The 18,812-nt window shown below is 46.2% G+C and overlaps 5 protein-coding genes across 5 annotated transcripts; 3 read left to right on the top strand and 2 right to left on the bottom strand.

Moving 5' to 3' along the window:
- Positions 1 to 338: 338 nt before the first annotated feature.
- On the top strand, positions 339 to 9,060 carry SAMD00019534_011820 (hypothetical protein; the record flags this gene model as incomplete). The annotated part of the gene is made up of 12 exons (XM_012903149.1): positions 339 to 1,094; positions 1,183 to 1,539; positions 1,616 to 1,679; positions 1,777 to 2,112; positions 2,186 to 2,739; positions 2,825 to 3,052; positions 3,114 to 7,232; positions 7,295 to 7,361; positions 7,424 to 7,577; positions 7,647 to 8,017; positions 8,099 to 8,414; positions 8,487 to 9,060. 12 exons carry the CDS (start codon positions 339 to 341, stop codon positions 9,058 to 9,060), a joined length of 7,896 nt encoding a protein of 2,631 aa, XP_012758603.1.
- A 510-nt stretch (positions 9,061 to 9,570) lies between these two features.
- On the bottom strand, positions 9,571 to 10,837 carry SAMD00019534_011830 (hypothetical protein; the record flags this gene model as incomplete). Its single annotated transcript, XM_012903150.1, has 3 exons — positions 9,571 to 9,737; positions 9,833 to 10,141; positions 10,222 to 10,837. 3 exons carry the CDS (start codon positions 10,835 to 10,837, stop codon positions 9,571 to 9,573), a joined length of 1,092 nt encoding a protein of 363 aa, XP_012758604.1.
- A 201-nt stretch (positions 10,838 to 11,038) lies between these two features.
- Positions 11,039 to 11,824, top strand: SAMD00019534_011840 (hypothetical protein; the record flags this gene model as incomplete). The annotated part of the gene is made up of 2 exons (XM_012903151.1): positions 11,039 to 11,154; positions 11,233 to 11,824. 2 exons carry the CDS (start codon positions 11,039 to 11,041, stop codon positions 11,822 to 11,824), a joined length of 708 nt encoding a protein of 235 aa, XP_012758605.1.
- A 1,051-nt stretch (positions 11,825 to 12,875) lies between these two features.
- SAMD00019534_011850 (hypothetical protein) lies at positions 12,876 to 14,882 on the bottom strand (the record flags this gene model as incomplete). The annotated part of the gene is made up of 2 exons (XM_012903152.1): positions 12,876 to 14,120; positions 14,205 to 14,882. 2 exons carry the CDS (start codon positions 14,880 to 14,882, stop codon positions 12,876 to 12,878), a joined length of 1,923 nt encoding a protein of 640 aa, XP_012758606.1.
- Positions 14,883 to 16,385: 1,503 nt separating this feature from the next.
- On the top strand, positions 16,386 to 18,483 carry SAMD00019534_011860 (hypothetical protein; the record flags this gene model as incomplete). Its single annotated transcript, XM_012903153.1, has 3 exons — positions 16,386 to 16,448; positions 16,516 to 17,033; positions 17,112 to 18,483. 3 exons carry the CDS (start codon positions 16,386 to 16,388, stop codon positions 18,481 to 18,483), a joined length of 1,953 nt encoding a protein of 650 aa, XP_012758607.1.
- Positions 18,484 to 18,812: the final 329 nt, after the last annotated feature.

The following is an 18,812-nucleotide window of genomic DNA, read 5'->3' on the forward strand; positions in this document are numbered from 1 at the left end:
CAAAATCAAACAATACACACACATTTGATTGTTGTTGGGTACTCACACTTCATCATCATCACCCACACTTATTCATCAGCATCAACATCATCATAGTTATATAGTTATAATTATATATATATATATATACATAAGATATCCAATACTGTCTGTCAAGTCAGTCAGTTACTATCATCAGATCAATCAATCAATCGATCTTCGTCATCATCAAGACGAGTGTAGTCAGGCCACACACATACTCTGCTCTTAACAGAGGAGTAGTAGTTCAAATACTCTATTAGATAGTATTATTATCATCACTATTATCATCGTTATTATACACATAGACAATCGGATAAATGCATCATTCCAATACAGGCGGAGCAAAGAGTGATGATAAACAACAACAACAACAACAACAACAACAGCAGCAGCAACAACAGCAACAACAGCAACAACAGCAACAGCCACAGCAACAACAGAATAGCTCATTGTTTGGAATGGTGACGCAGTCATTGAGAGGAGCTTTGACGACTGGTGTCACTCACAATCATAATCAAGGTGGAGGAGGACAACAGGGGGTACCTGCACCACCGCCTCCAGTAGCATCATCATCAGCAGTGGCAGCTTCACCATCTTCACCTTCGATACATATGTCAATAGCTGGTGGCAACAACTATGGCTACTCCGATTCGACGACCTACTCTTCAACACCAACTACAACAGCATCATCATCACATGGCAACAGTGTCAGCAACTTGTTGTCGGCATCACCGACACTGAGCTCGACACCATCGGGTGGCGCAAGGATCAAGGTGTCTGGCTCCTCGTCATCGTCACAGCTGCTCTCATTGTCGGAACAGGCGGCGCTCAAAGAGAAGGAACGCGAGAAGGAGAGAGAAAAGGAGAAGCTGGAGAAGAAGACAAAGAGCAGGAAGCAAGCCATCAAGGGCTTCATCAAAGAGATCACAGAGCGACGGCCGGACCATTTCGGCGAGCTGTCCTTCCTGGAGAGCAGCAAGGTTGGCATGGAGGATCTGTCCGAGATGAAGGAGTTTGACGACGAGTCATTCATCAACAACATTCAGCTGAGGTTCAAGAAGAACATCATATATGTAAGTCATCGGCACACACAATCGATGCCTCTGGCGCTCCATCTTACTCACACAATAACCTCCCTCTCGCTACGCTACTACTACACAGACCAACATCGGCCCGATACTACTCTCAGTCAATCCATACCAGATACTGCCGATATACACACAGGACATACTCAGGCTGTACAGAAAGAGGGATGGCGAGCGACTGCCTCCACACCTCTTTGCACTGGCTGAGCGCGCCTACATGAACATGGTAGACTTTCATCGCAACCAAGTCATCTGCATCAGTGGCGACAGCGGCAGTGGCAAGTCCGAAAACAGCAAGCTGGTGCTACAATACCTGTTGGCAATCAATCCAAAACATTCAATGGACATTGAGAACCTGATACTCGAGTCTGGTTCCATACTTGAATCCTTTGGACATTGCTCCACCGTGTCCAATCCAAACTCTTCACGATTTGTAAGTTGTCCATCGATCCATCGATCAATCAATCATACTTGATACTGACTCGACTCTCATGATCACTCCACAACAGGGAAAGTACATCGAGGTGTATTACAGCAGCGAAGGAGAGATAACAGGTGCAAGATTATACAATTGTAAGGAGCAACATGTTGGAAGCGGGATGCCAGATGGCGTGGGCACGGACACGTTGGACTCGCTGAATGATAGCTAACACAACAAACCAACCAACAGACTTCTTGGATGAATCTAGGATATCATATCAGGGCAAGGGCGAGAGGAACTTTCATATCTTCTATCAGTTCCTCACTGGTGCCACGGAGGAGGAGAAACAGACGTACAAGCTTGGCGAGTGGAGCAGTTACTATTATCTGAATCAGGGCGTGACGTTCACCATCGATGAGATCAACGACGCCCAGTCATTCGAGCGACTCAAGATGGCCTTTAGCTTCTTTGACTTTACCAGCTCCCAGATCGACCTCGTCTTCCGCACGCTCTCCTTTATACTCAACCTTGGCAATCTCACCTTTTGCCAATCCAAGTCCAAGGTTGACGTCAAGGACAGGACATGTAAGTAACTTAGTGTTTGGTGCCCATCAATCATTCAATCAATCAATCAAGTACTAACCTTTCATTACATCAGACCTTGAGGAGTTATCAAGATCAATCTCATTCGACACGGCCAAACTGGAGCAGATTCTGCTGCCAGAGAAGACAAACTCGGCTCATGATACCACAGAGAACAGGGACAATTTGGCAAAGTCATTGTACGCCAATCTGTTTCAATGGATTGTCGATACGTTGAACGCCAAGCTGGCGCCGCCGACGACGCACGAGCATCTGATCGGTGTGCTCGATCTGTTTGGCCAGGAGAACGCGCAGCTCAACGGCTACGAGCAGTTCTCCATCAACTTTCTCGAGGAGCAGCTGCAGCAGCTGTACATCCAGACCATTCTCAAGAATGAGCAGGACGAGTATAAGCGTGAGAAGCTGCAATGGACCAACCAGGTGCCCTTCAAGGACAATGCCGAGTCGGTGGAGCTGATGGAGAAGATTGTAAATTTGCTGGATCAAGAGTCCAAGAACGTCAACTCAAACGACGCCATATTCCTCGAGAAGCTCAACCTCTTCATTGGCAAGCATCACCTGTATCACATCAAGCAGAAGAGGTTTGGTGTGGAACACTTCTTTGGAACAGTAAGTAGATTGATTGTTAGATTATTCGATTGATTGATGGAATGAAGGTATACTGACGCCAATCAATCAATCTATCATGGTATAGACATTCTACGACATCAAGGGATTCATACAGAAGAACAGGGATGAGATGTTTATCAAGTCATCAAGCAACCTTTCAAAGAGTTCCATTATCAAACTGCTGTTCAGTACTATCTCATCTCATAATGGTGGCGACGCGAACAACAATAACAACAACAGCAGCAGTATCATCAACAACAACATCAACAATAGCAACAACAACAATGTATTACAGACAAAGCTAAAGTCAAGGGTATGTACTCAATCAATCAATCAATCAATTGCACATACTTACCATTCACCTCTCCCTCCAGCGAACACCATTATCAATCATCAAGTCACTGCCACCCAACTCAAACATACACTTCATTAGATGCCTGCGACCAAACTCAAAGAAGCTGCCTAGTCAGTGCGACTCAAAGGTGGTGAACGAACAGGTCAAGACATTGTGTTTGGTCGAGACGTCAAAGATCCAGAAGTATGGCTTCACAGTGAGCTACAAGAGCAAGATGTTCTTTGAGCGCTTCCCCTTCTTCAAACAGTCGCAAAAGGCATCGTCTTTTGCCAATCTGCTCGATCGCATGAAGGAGAGCGGCATCCAGATCGACTCGATCCTGTCGCCCTGCTCGCAGATGGGCAACAGCAAGGTGTTTCTGCGCTACACACTCGGCCAGCTGCTGGAGGATGAGCGCCAGAAGCGCCGCTACGCAGCAGCCATCACTATGCAGAAGACATGGCGAATGTACAAAGAGAGGAAAAACTACCTGGCCATGAAGAAGGCCGCCGTGTCGATACAGAAGTGCACGAGGCGCTGGCTGGTGCAGAGACGATATCACTCAACTCGCGCCGCCATCATCATACTCGAGTCATTCTCACGCATGGTCATTCAGAGGACGAGATATCTGCGCATCAGAGACGCGGCACTGGCACTCCAGACACTGCTGAGGTCGCACATGACGCGTGTCTACGTGGAGGATCTGTCCAAGTCCATCCACAAGTGTGTGCAGCCGCCTCCACTGCCCCTATCACTCATCGTCCACATTCACAAGTCGCCCACGATCACTCCGCCTGTCTCTCCCACTGGCAACTTCTTCCTCAAGCAGTCGACCAGCTCGGCGGCTTCATCCTCATCGACATCATCATCGCAGGTGGCCACCCCTACCTCGACCTCATCATCTGTATCATCTTCTCTGACACCAACATCTGGCACAGTCACTGGCGCAGTAACACCTTCGTCTGGCACTGGCACAAGTACATCGACCACGACAACCACATCGACATCAGGCAATGACTCTGGCACAAACAACAACATCGTCACAAGACACCAGCCATCCATCCCTATTTATAAGGTGAGGTTCGATGGTCAACCGATTGACACCTCCACCTCCACCTCATCCACATCCACATCCACCACAAGTAGCAATGTTGTAACACCATCGATTAACATTCAAAAGATCACACATCTTCCTGTTCGACCGACGAACTTGGTACGAGGCGTACCACCCCTGCGGATTGGCTCGGTTCGCAAGGAGTCTACAACATCATCATCCTCCTACACATCATTATCGTCGCCATCACCAAGCTCTGTGACGCCCAACTATGAGTCACCGGCCACAGAGTCGCCAGCAATCTCGCCACCCATCTCACCAAAGGATAAACTAGCGACGGACAATCAAACGGGCCAGACTGGACCAGTGTTGGAGTCTCCAAAGAGGGGACATCATCCTCACATCAGCATATTCGATCGCGCCAAGTCATTGAGCAGTCTGACAGACAATGACAGTGGGTCATCGTCGTCCAACAACAAGAAGTACAGCGCCAGTGTCATTGCGCCACACTCACACAAGAATGGACCGGCCTCAACTTCATCTCCACGCCAGCCATCACCGCGCCAGCTGTCCACGTCACCAAGCGGCGCATCGACCTCGACCAGCATTCGTCGACTCAACTCAAACAGCTCGATCAAGTACAACATCCATCTCACCGAACAGCTGATATCGCCGGGCAAGGCGAATCCAGTGTCACCACGCCTCTCGCCCAGCCCACCATCCTTCATCCACTTCCCCTCCACATCATCTATCGCTTCGCCCTCGTCGATCCAGAAGAAGCCAGCGACAATTAGCAGCGGCGGCGCAAGCAGCAGTGGCTCGGGCTCTTCCAAGAAGAACTCAGAGTTGGTGCCGCCCGTGATGCCTATCTACCGTGCGACGTCATCCATTCCCCAGCACATGTTGAACGAGGCCTCCAGCCTCCAGAGTCCACGGCGCAGGTCCAAGTCCATTGTGGTCAAGCAGGCGGACGCACAGGAGTTCATGTTCATCGACTATGCCAAGCAGAACTTTGAGCTGCGCTCCAAGAAGTCAATCATTCGCAAGAAGCCCATCTCATTCGACATCCTCACCAACTACTCCAAGAAGCTCACGTCGCCCCTGCACAAGTTTGACGAGCCAGCGCTGGAGAAGTTGGCGCTGGACATCTTTGATCATATCCTGATGTACATGGGCGATGCGGAGCGCGAACGCAAGCGCAGTCTGGGCCAGCTGGCCATCCACATTGTCAAGGCGGCACTGGAGAACCCCGAGCTGGAGGATGAGGTCTACTGCCAGATCATCAAGCAGATCACCAACCATCCCAAGCGCGAGAACAAGCTGCGTGGATGGGAGCTGATTGCCATTTGTTGTGGTTCGTTCGCGCCCACCCAGCGCCTGCTCAAGTACCTCTCTAGCTTCCTGCTGCACCGTGGCGATGACCACGACGACGAAGGCTTTTCCAAGATCGCCTTTAATCGTCTTCAATCGATCACTATGCGAGGCCCACGTGCACTGCCCCCAGTCGAGTCTGAGATCGAAGCTCTGCGCCTGCGCCTCATGCTTCGCGTCACATTCCTGTTCCCTGACGATGTTGGCGAGGAGATCGAAGTGGACTCGACTACGACCGCGGGCGAGGTCACCGAGACGCTGATGAAGCTGGCAGGTCTCAAGTCAGAGTCGCATGTCTGGTCCATCTTTGAGATCTTCAAGAACAAAGAGCGCAGCCTTCGCAAGAATGAGTACATCCTCGACGTGGTGAGCAAGTGGGAGTCGTACTACCAATCGGTCAACCTGTACAACCTCTCCCACGGCGTGCCCACCAACCATGGCGAGATCATCTCACTGGAACAGTTCCAGTTCTGCTTCAAGGTGCAGATGTTCCTCAAGCCATCCAAGCCCCTCACGAACAAGTTTGACATCCAGTTCCTGTTCCATCAGCTGATCAAGGCCATCCTCAAGGGCCACATGCCCATTCGCGAGTACGACCTCTGCAAGCTTGCCGCACTGCGTCTGCACTACGACCTGCTTTGCAACTCCAAGCCCACGTCGCAGTCGGACTTATGGCAGCGTTACATCCCCGAGAAGATGCTGATGCTGCACTCGCCCAAGGAGTGGCGCGACCTCGTACAGGAGCGTCGCTACGAGTTCAGCTCGCACCTGCGCATCCTCTCCAAGGACGACCTGCGCTATGTCATTGTCAAGTACATCACGTCGCTGCCATTCTACGGCTCGACACTGTTCCTCGACTGTCTCCAAGACCAGTGGAGCGAGATTGAGATCCCCGGCGCATTTGATGGCTTCCATCTGGTGATCGACGTCAATGGCGTGCACATCATCGCCAAGTCCACAGTGGACATCCAGAGGAAGGTCATCCCGTCCGAGCCCCTGTCGGCCGCGGACAACGATCCTCCCACCCCTCGCTTTGACGTGCCACACTCAGCAGGAGACAACACTGACGGCCAGGACGGCAAGTCAGCAGCCAACGACGACGATAACGACTCAGAGACCAATGGCGAGACCAAAGAGGAGGTTGGCTACTTCTGCAAGCTGTTGGGCAAGTCGCGCAAGTTCCGTGTTCTCAAGTCAGTACCTTACTCCAGCGTGCTGCACCATCACGTGGATGTCGAAGCCAGGACCATCATCATCTCAGTGAACAACGAGGATCTGCTCATCCAGACGCCACAGTGTCTCGAGATGGATGCGCTCATCACTGGCTACATCAACTATCTGTCGTCAGACTCCAAGTGCGCAGTGGCGCTGCGCGACTACACACCACCATCCGACAAGTTTGGCTTCAAGAAGGGCGACATCATACAGATACAGAGCAGAGGCGAGGATGGATGGTGGACAGGCACAAGCAGTGGTGGCGTGGCGGGCACATTCCCAATGAACTACGTTCAGCCACTGATCAATCCACCCACCAACAACGAGATCTCGTTGAGGACACTTCCCAACAGGACCAGCAAGAGCTCGACCAAGGTGAATGCCTCCCAAACAATGTTCACGACCAAGACTGTGGAGATTGGAACCAAGCACCCTCTGATGCAGTACGTCCTCAACAGGTTCAGATCACTCCCTGCACTCAAGCTTGCCGAGGGACTGAAGCACTCGACCACCCTCAATGTAAGTACTACCAAAGCGGGTGCTATCATTGGTACAAAACTAACCTTGCCCTTCCTCCCCAGGACTCAAACATGTTCCTTTCTGATCTACCCATGGAGCTCCAGAAGGAGTTGGAGTTCATCTTCATTGGTATGTGCTTAAGTTAATCAAAGGGTGACAACAATGACTAACATTCATTCTCCATCTCACAGAGATCATGAAGTACATGGGAGACTATCCATTGCCCCCAAAGGAACACAAGAGCAGACTACTGCAGAACATCATACAACGTGGAATCAACAAACCAAGAATCAGAGACGAGATATACTTCTACATCTGTCGACAGCTCACACTGAACCCAAGCTTGTAAGTATCAATTACATCACACTAATCCAATCCAACCTAACCAACCATAATCATATCGACACAACACAGCGAGGGTGTAAGGAAAGGAATGATTCTGTTCAGTTTGTGTGCAGGCTGCTTCCCAGCCACTGCAGAGCTGTTCCCCTTCCTGAAGCAATTCCTCACGCAGATAGACAACACGTACTCGCAGTCCAGCATCAAGAAGCTACAGTGCACCGCCCTAAAGGGTCCAAGACTGTACGCGCCATGCAAGAAGGAGATACATGCTGTCAAGGAGAAGAGAATGATCTCTTGCAAGATACATCTGGCCAATGGCCCCATTCATCCAGTCGAGATTGGACCCTCGACAACTGCCATCGAGGCACTCAAGGTGCTAGTTGAGCAGCTCGACCTCTCCTACGGCAAGGAGTTTGCCATCTACAAGGTGTGGAATGGCAAGGGTATGTACATCATTATCGACATCACCACCTTGATGTGCCACTCACTAACTCACTCAATCAATCAAATTCCAATATCAACAGAGCAATGTCTAAAGGAACAGGAGAAGATTGCAGACGTGATGAAGTTCTTTGAGGACAAGGAGAAGAAGGCCAAGAAGCTGTCGTCTGAGGAGGAGTTTGCATCAGGCCGACTGGTCCTACTGCGCAAGCTCTGGATTCCACACGCATCCTACTCGATGAGCAAGGGTATGCTCGAGCTGATGTTCTATCAATGTGTACATGATGTGCTAGCTGGAAAGATTCCAAATCTTACCGAAGAGCTCTCGATCACCCTTGCATCCTATCAGCTCCAAGCACAAGAGGGTGATTACAAAGCAGAGTCCCCAATCATCACAGAGTATGTACATTACAGAATTATCCAATAATGATTACTCATATCCCTAACATCAATCAATCATACATATTCTAGTGACACTGTATCTATGTTAATACCAACAATATTGATCGATAACATGGCATTGTCAGAATGGGTTACCAAGATCAATCATGCACATAGTGAACTGGCTTGCAAATCGATCACACCGGAGAAAGCACTCTCAAAGTATCTGGACCAATACTATTCCTTCCCGTACAGTGGCACGACATGGTTCTCGATCTATGCCAAACGCAATCAACAGCCAATGCTTTGGATTGGCATCAACCAGACGATGATCATTCTCTTTAATGAGCGCATGGATGACGAACTCGAGCGTTGGGAGATCGAAGCAGTTTCTGGATTCACATATCGAGAGGACTCGTTCAGCTTCCTCATCGGTGACTTGATCAATCCCACGCGTCGTCTGTTCTACACGGACCAAGGCGATGAGATTGGCGAGGTGTTTGAAACATTCAAGTCACTTCCCAAGGTGGACCTGGTCGAGCAGGAGAGGAGGATGGAGAAGAAACGAGAAAGGAAGGAAAAGGAGATGAGGAAAGCAGCTAAGCATCAACAACAAGAGGGAGGCGGCAACAACAACAATGGCGCCAGTAGCAGCAACAGTTAACTTTATCTTGGTCATTATTAAATTGTTGTATTTTGAACCAATTTTGTTATTCGATAAATTGTAACTAGTTTGGCAGGTGATAAAGAAAACTTGGCCATTACTAACTGGTTATTACTTTGGCACAGAACGGTGTCCAAACACCAGTTGGGGTGAGCCAAATTGTTTATTTATTAATAATATGGGCCTTTTTGTTTAAATGCCTACACCCGACCTGGATGAGAGCCGCATCGTTCTGTTTAATTATCCCTAAATATTTTGGTTGTTTGGAGTCTACGGAATATTTTGGACCAATTTTTTTGCTACAAATTAAATAATTTATTTTTAAATTAATCAAGCGCAATTGGTCTAGTGGCAGAATTCTTGCCTTCCAAGCAGGAGACCCGAGTTCGATTCTCGGATTGCGCAATAATGTTAACTTTGAGGTAATGTCGGAACTTCGGATTTGGTCAATCTCCTGGATGGATAAAGTCTTAAAAAGATAAATAACAATCATATGATACCATGTATAAATTAGGCGGTGATTCCAATGGATTTCATTCGCCACATATCTTTATCATCTTTTGTCCAATCGATGTTGGTATAGTATAGACACTCCTCTCCTGTTGATGGAAGGTTGGTATTCTTGCGATCGGTAACAAGCTTTACAGTTTGTTCCAAGTTGTCTGACCTCTCAAACACTGAATAGAAGTAGTAATAAGTGTTGCAGGAATAATGTCCAAATAGTATGTTAGTTACATGTTCCATATATGGACTATAGCTGGATGGTACTTACTCTTCTTTAAATCAGGATTGTTGTGGACGAATTCAAAGGTAGTTGTTCCGTAGAACTTGTAGACTGCCCGGATGATTTGTTCGCCCTCGTGGTCGGTGGTAACGATCACGGCAGAGTCCACAAACTCCTTCTTGATCTCTAGTGACACGTATCCAATCACCTCATCATGATTGGCTTTGGCCAATGTTTGCTTGAGATACACTTCAAACCAAGTCGTCTTGAACACTCCCTCTGCAATGATTCCATCCAGGAAATCCAAGTCTCTCTTTCTCAATGCATCAGTAAATTGTACGACTGCTTTCTCAGACTCTGGATTGATTGAATTGATTGATTGATTGAGGTGGATGTGTCAGTGGTGTGATCAACAAACAACTATGATAACTACATACCCTTTAGGAATTTGAGCAACTCATCGTTGTTGAGGTTATTGTTCCTCCATCTGATTAGCCATAGTGCAGGCTTGGTTATCATGTTCTCAAGTGCAGATATCTCTTTGAATAGTGGGCCATGTGCTGTCATCAACATAATGTTGGCGATACCAGATTGTCCATCATCGTCAATAACAACATTCTTCTTCTCCTCTACTACTTGCTCATCGACTGTGATATCCCCCTCCACAAGTTGTTCCTGTTTGGCTGTTGACTTGAGTGTAGAAGTTGCAGCAGCAGCAGCAGCGGTAGTAGTTGCTGTCTTTGAAGTGTTGTTCTTGACTCTGTTCAAGTGCTTGATCCTCTCGTTGAGGTAGTAATCATAGATGACTGATCTCCTCCATGGTGACAGTTTATCAAAGTCGATAAATGCTCTCTTAATATAATCTGTCGTCCAGTACTTGGCCAAATGTCTTTGTTTGGTTGTTATGTTGTAGTTGTTGGTAGAGGTTGCATCATGATTGACTTTTGAACGAGAGAATGATGTGAGACTTGAAGTGAAGTAATGTTGTCTAGGTGTTAGAGCTTTGAAACCAGCAGACACAGTAGTAGTAGTTTGTTGCCGCAATGATAACATCTTATAACTTATAAGTTACTTGTATAATAATACAATGTATGATTGGTGAAACTTGAACAAATGAAGTGCAAAGTGAGTGAATAGGAATGAGCTCTAAGGGCCCCCCTTTGAAGTCATTGACATCATTCACACCTCATCATCAACCTCACTCATTCAATCAGATAACAATATATAAATATCCAATCTATCTCATTAACAAGTATGAACGATCAACATCAACAACAACAGGAGGAGTATGAATTATATAGATTGTCCAACGTTACTCTGATTCGTGGAACTGCTAACCTAGGTCCAGGCGAACTAGTCATTACCAGCAAGTAAGTCGCGATACTATTATTGAATGAATGAATGATTGAATGAGTATACTAACTAACCAATCACTTGACAACTTGTAGGAATGTATGTTGGAAGGGAGAGAAGGACCATCATAAGATCACCTTTTATCAGATTGGTCTGAGTGCACTGAAGAAGAATGAGGATCAATGTGTATATTGTCAATGCGATAAACTACCAGAGGATGTCACTGCAAATGGAACGAATGAGGATGATGACAATGATGATGATGATGACGATAACAACAATAACTATCATGTATTCGAGGATGAGGATTATACAGAGCTGAGGTTCATACCATCGGACTTGACGAAATGTAAGATGGGACTACAGGACGATGATGATGATGAAGACGAGGATATTGACATGATGGACATTGATTCTGAACAACCTACCTACTATCCATTAACTCAACAACAACTAGTGGATGAGATATACGCAAAGTTATGTCAAGGACAACTGCTCAACCCTGATCCAGAGGATGACGACGAAGGCAATCTATATTTTGGTCAACAAGAGGACGACGATGACGATGACATGGAGGATGATGACGAGGAATACGACGAGGACGAAGAAGAAGGTGGCAATGATATGCACGTCATGAATCCAAACCAAGTTGATGATCTGACACGATTCCAGAATGCAGACGAATGAATCAATGAATGAACGAATCATCTGACTTATATAGATAGTAGTTTGCCTGTTTATTGAATATGCGATCGCCGCTATATATCCTCATGAATGATAGAGAGTGATCCCTGTTAGCTGCCATCATCTGTTTGTCCAAAGTGGTGGTCCGATAGATGGTTAGTAAGTGTCACATTGACCGACACGACCGACGACAACATACCAATCCAAAATGTGCTGATCTTGCCTAGGAGCGATGAAACTGTCTGTATAACTATAATCGAACCTCTGTTGTTGTGTTGATGTTAGTACTTGTACTGCTGAATGCATGCATGCTACACCTGATCAATCGACCAACCAACAACTTACTCTCCTCCCTTTGTACTCAGTGGTGATGGTGTGTGTGTCTGTGTCGAGGCTAATGATGGAGCTGTGGCTGTTGCTGTTGCTGTTGATATGTTACAATGATGGTTGGACAATATAGGTGTGATTGATGATGTGAATGTGAATGGACTTCTATTGTTGTTGATGCTGTTGCCTTGAGTTGTCGATTTGGTGATGGCGACAACACATCTTTGAGTTTGACTTGAAGTTGAGAGTCGAGTCCTCAACGATGAAGCTAATACTGTTCTTAATACACCTTGACTATTCATTGTAAAGAGGATAGGTATAAGTCACTGAGTATCTTATGTGTGTTTGATTGATTGATCAGTGTGTCGTCATTCGTTCGTCAAAGAAGTGAGGTCAGTGGCTGTCCAAAAAAAATGGCCCACTTTTTACACATCTGATCAAAAGGAACATGGAACATGAAGGCTTCAGCAGACTAGACTTGGTTGGATCTTTTATTCATTGATGGTAGTTGATAAAAGGTGATGCGATGCGATATGTATACAAGAATTGGAGATGGCCCATTGACAATGAGCTACTCTTTTTGAATTTGGAAGTTGGTTGGATGATCCAGTTCCCGGCTGGATGATGTTGTTGATGGTGACAAAATGATGCTGCTGCTGAAATGGTTGATTGAATTGGTATTGATTTGGATTGAATAGGATTTTGGATTGTGGACTGTGGAGTATGATTATTGATCAACATCATCAACATCATCATCACCTTCCTGATGATCATCGTCTCCTTGCTGGTCCAGCTCATCACCGTCCACACCACTGCCGGTTGGAATCGATTGCTCCAGATCGGCTGGAGCCGGGGATGTCTGAAGCTTGTTCATGTCCTGTTGAGAGATCATAATCCTTACATTCTTGGCCAGCGACTTGATCTCTTCCAACACCTGCTCGATGCTCCAATTCTTGGACTTGAACATGTCGTAGAGCGACGGAGAAGTACACAGTATTGACGAGGCTGGACGGTTGAACTCTGGCGTTGTGGTGGTCAGACGCGTGACCGTGTCCTCAAACAGATGGAACTGCAGTGTCTTTTGCTCGTTACGATAGATCGACACCTTTTGCACGATGAGCGACTCGGCGATGAACAAGTTGGACTCGGGGATGGTGTAGGCGTTGTTGCCATTGGCATTGTTCTTGTGGATCTTGATCGACGAGATAAACTTGCGCAGGTTGTCATGGCTGTTGTCCAGCGGGAGTTTGGAAATAGAGTCGATTGTCGTCTTGAGGTCAAAGTGTGACTGACGACACTGCGGGAAGAGAATCTTGGCACTGATGTGATGTGATTGTTTGTAAATGGATGGGTTGACGAATTGGTACTCAGTGTAACCTGATGCTGTTGTTGATGTTGTGGCTGCCGCAGCCGATGCAGATGATGGTGTTCCTGGCTGGCTGGTGTTGCCGTTGCTGTTGGGTGGTGGTGTGGCGGTAGGTGATGTGGTGGACGACACGGTAACCTTCTCCTCGAGACACTTGATTGTGAGGATGTCCAGCGACTCAGTGTCCAGCAGCGTGATGAGGACGTAGGGCTTCTTCTCCTTGAACAGAGTGTGTTGGTGCACATAGGCCTCGTTGATGCATGAACTCGTCTGGAACACGCTGTCCAGCGACTCGGTGTACAGCTCGTACTTGTCCGATGACATGGGCGCCGTTGGGATGTCCGAGCATTTGATGAACCAGATCTTGCCGGTCTTGATGTCGACCAGGGGCATCTGCGTTGCCTTGTCGATGGACAGTGTGCTGAACGTCTCGTTGAAACGGCTGGCAAACTGAGGATCATGTGTCCTTGCTACCTCCTGAATGTCCACATTCTCGTCCGAAGCTGGCATCTGTCTGTTATCCAGCACGACCACCGCATGGTTTGGCTGGTCTACAAACTTGAGCTTCTGATCACCTTTATAATCGATCAATGATAAGTATTTGGCCTTTTGAAGTTGATTGATTGATTGAATGAATGAGTGGTTAGAGAATGATGATGAGTGAGTTGTTGTCAGAGTACGACTACTTACAGCTGTATTCTTCAATTTCAGTACAATCTCTTTGGCTCTGTCCAGTTGTGCAGAGTCTGGACAGTTGATGGTGACGTAGGTCCTAAAGATCTTGATACGCGCAGTGGTGGCCTTGTTGATGAGGCCCCAAAGTGAGCCTTTGACTCCAATTACCGCACCACCACTAAACGCCGGTATGTTGACAATGGTGTTGAGCATTCTGCTGTGACCGCCACCACCATAGGCATGGGGATAGCCGCCCGACTGTGGATTGTAATAGTTGACGCCACCGGTGGCCCCACCACGGTAGCCTCCACGACCACCGCGGCCACGGATTCCGCCTCGGTAGCCGCCTCTGCTGCCTCTCATTGCGCCGCCGTAGAAGGGCTGTGGGGCACCGATTGGACTGCCGCCTCCCATGACGCCGCCGCCGCCGCCGCCACCACGTCCACCACCGTAAACCTTGGGCGCGCCAGAGCGTGGATATCCGTATTGTGAAGATGGGTGCATCGGCTGTGGATGCATTGGTTGATGATGTATTTGTTGTTGTTGTTGGAAATGATGACCGTCTTGTTGAGAGAACTGCTGTGGCGAAGTCTGTTGAGTTTGCAAAGACTGCACAGTTGGTGATAGTTGTTGTGGTATTTGTTGTTGTTGTTGATGCTGTTGCAGCTGTTGTTGTTGTTGTTGTGGTGCCATTGAGTAGTCATGTTGTGGACCGTTGAAGTGGCCTGCTCCTTGTGTATTTCTTTGAACCACCGTGGATGGAATCTGCCTGGAGTTGGCACTGAGTAGCCACTTCCAGGAGGCAATTCATTGTTTGACGTTGAGTCTCCACCTACATTGAATCTATTTGCCATTGCTACCGCCTACTGGGCTACTACTATTGTTATTACTGCCAGCATAACTCATTATTATGTTATGTTATGTATATGAAATGAATATATGTATTATATATTATTTACTATGATCAATTAAGTGTGATGTGATTGATTGATTGATTGATTGATGTCTTCGTCTTGTGGTTGAACTTGATGAAGATGAAGTTGGTGTGTCTCTGTGTCTGTGTGTGTATGTGTGTGTGTGTTGGTGAGGGAGAATGATTGAAGTTAACTCTGTGTTGTTCACTTTATTCACAATTTAATATGTGCTAGTGTGAAGTTCACCTTCCTTTTTTAGGTTCCCAGTTGGGCGAGCCTCCCTCTTATTTCCTCACTTTCATTCACTTCTTTGACACATTTACTCATTCATTGATACAGTAGAATATATATATATATTATGAAGAAGATAACTAACTAAACTAGTAGAAAGATGATTAATCATTGATGAACCTCTGGACAATAACAACAAAAGATGATGGCATGGTTATATCTAATCAATATCGAACTTCTCTCTAATGCAAAATAATGGTATTGCGCGACAAGGTCGACTTATCAACTTTCACGCACAGAGCCAAAACTTCCCCGAGACACATTGAAAAAGGATCTCAAATGCGCGATGTACCATGTGCACATCGTCGGAAATTTCGTTAATATGAGTGGTCCTATGACTTAATTGGGACAACAATGCCAACGCTTTGCCATCTACAAAGTACTACCCTATTGGATATATATTGACCCTAATTATTATTTTTAGCGTGGTCTGGTTCAAAATAACGAACGAAGACCGATGGCTCCCTGTTGTCTCTCCGGTTGGTTGTCTCCTCCTCTCTCACTTCTACATTGATGAGCTGCTACCTAGAGCGAGGGAGATCGTAAATTTATCAATCATTCAAGACCAGCTGGCTGAACTGGAGTCCTATCTCCACTCACTTTCTTCACCAAACTTGTATACTTATAATTATACATACTCTGCCGTCACCCCCAACTCTCATACATATTAACTATCTCTCATTATTCATTCTATACCTACTATCCCCTTCAATCACCCAATCACACTACATTATCCACATCCAAACCACATCTACATCATCACCAACCCATCTCCGGATATCCCACGCACACACAAACAGACATAATATATATCTACAACTTCAGATATATTATTATCCAAGACGACGAGTCAAGGTATTCCCTAAATCAATCATACATAATACCTACCCTACGACTTAATATTATAATTATTATTATTATTATTAATTTCATAAGATAAGAAATTATCATCATCATTTTATTCATATTGTTTGGAACACATTGATAAAAGATGAGAACACCAGGTATATCGATACCTCTAGATCATTCACAATCATCTATAAAGATGACACCTGTATGTATTACTCCATGTCAACCTCCTTACTCTTTCTTAACATTATTCCCTCATCATACTATTGTAGCCACCTTCAATGGAGTCATCCAGCGCAGATTTGATTGTAACAGAATCATCATCAAACTCGGGTAAAGGAAAGACATGGCCTGAGGCGATTAGAAATCAAATAGTACCAACATCTGGCGATATTAATGCAATGTTTTCAGTGTTCCTTGATAATCTTGCCAATCTTGCAACGATGCACGCCATCTTGGTGTACAACTTTGGAATGCCATCCGATTTGGTCCAACGATATTTCATCCCGGGACCTGCCTTGGGTGTCATGATTGGATGTCTGAGTCTATCACTCTATGCCATATTCCTTGATCGAAAGGAAACTAATAGTTCTATACTCTACACCTCAATCCCATTGGGATTGGATGCACCAACTACCATCGGACTTCCCCTACTCGTCATTGGCCCAGCATTCCTGAAAGCCAAACAAAGTGGACGATCAGATTATGACGCGACCATGGATGCCTGGTTAGTCGGCTGCTCCACCGTATTCATCATTGGATTCTTCAAGCTGATCCTAACAGTATTTAGGTATGTTTATAGGTTCAATGGAATGATTCCACTCATTCAATCAAACATGTTTATTAATTTAACTTGATGAACAATCAGCTTCACACTAAAGTACTTCCATCCAGTTGGAAAGGCAGGAGCATTGGCTGGAATTGGTCTGTCACTACTTGGAGTGAATGAGCTGATGATGATCTTGCAGGAGCCTGTGACTGGATGGGTGGCAATGTGGTTGCTGTTCATATTTCTGTTGCTTAGGATCAACAAGTACAATCAGATAGTCAACTTTGAATTACCATTCAACATATCTGGTGTGTTGGTCAGTGCTTTGGTCGGAACAATTGTATATTATGTGATGGCTGGCGCAAAGATATCAGTGGCGCCGCTACCCAAACATGTTTTCTCCGACTACTTCCTCAGCTTCCCACATCCTGCCAACATATTCTCCACGTTCAAGGATGCCATTTCATCCAACTTATCCATCGCCATCCCCTACGCCATACTTGTCAACATTGGAGGCTTGACCATATCGGACGCCGCCAACCTCGTTGGCAACAAGTACAACACCCGAGTTGTACTACTTATTGATGCAGTATCAACTATCATCTCCAGCTTCTTTGGATCGACCACGCAGACAACGCCGTACATCGGCCACACAGTGTTCCACCACAAGTTCAAAGCACGTTCTGGTTACTCAATCATCACCGGTCTCCTCATTGGCTTTGGAGGCATGCTTGGCTACATCTCATTCCTGAGCACCATCCTCCCCAAGCCAGCCATTGTACCAATCTTCATATTCATCACATTTGAGATATGTTCCGAGACATTCCATCCAAGTGTGGCCGGTACCATCAAGAGACATCATGCTCCAGCGATCATCTGGAGCTTCTTCCCAGCTATCTTCCAATTCGTCAACATCATTCTGTCACAAGTCTCTCCAGTCTTGGCATCTAGCATCGTTGACCCCGAGCTGGTCATGAAGACACTGGGTATCCCACCATCAGTCGTCAACTCATGTGGCGTCATCCTCCTTATGGCTCATGGATTCATTTGCACGAGTCTATTCTGGGGAACTGCCCTTGGCTTCCTGTTGGACAATGAGTTGAAGAAGAGTGCGATATTCCTGGCACTGTCATCTGTGATCACATTCTTTGGAGTGATACATAGTGTTGAACCTGCTGGACAAGTCTATGTTCCATGGCAGACTGGATCAACACTGCCTTATCAATGGGCTGCTGGATACCTTCTAGTTGCAATCATTACATTTGGATTCAGTTTCCTCAAAGTCAAAGTTGAGGAACAACCAATGATGGAGATTGAATCCATTCAAGAGGTGGACCTTCATTCAATGGAGAACAACAACAACAACTTTGCAAATGAGGAGAAAGTGATAGAGTCCAAGGTAGACGAATCCATCGATAACACTATACAGACACCTGATGGAGAATGTAAAGACACGATCAAGTCAGAATAGATATGAAGATAAATTATATATTATTTATCAATTATTGGGTTCCTGATTGATGGATTAGTTACACCAGATATTTTCGTGTCATCTCGTTGCAGGTTGCGGGTGAGGTAGCAGGTTGGAGGTTACTGATGAGGCCTGATCATTTCTATTTTTAGAAATACCCTTTAGGTGAATGATTGAACGAGCATGGTCTGTCACTGGGTGAGCGACCCTTCAACCTGTCAATCATATTAAGTTGGAAGTCATTGATTAACTAACACCAACAAAAGTTATAAAGATAACTCAATACACCATCACCTGATGCACCATCTGTCATCATATTCAATCATTAT

This window comes from Acytostelium subglobosum (genome assembly GCF_000787575.1).
Source record: "Acytostelium subglobosum LB1 DNA, scaffold: scaffold2, whole genome shotgun sequence".
In the NCBI taxonomy this organism is placed as follows: Eukaryota; Evosea; class Eumycetozoa; order Acytosteliales; family Acytosteliaceae; genus Acytostelium; species Acytostelium subglobosum.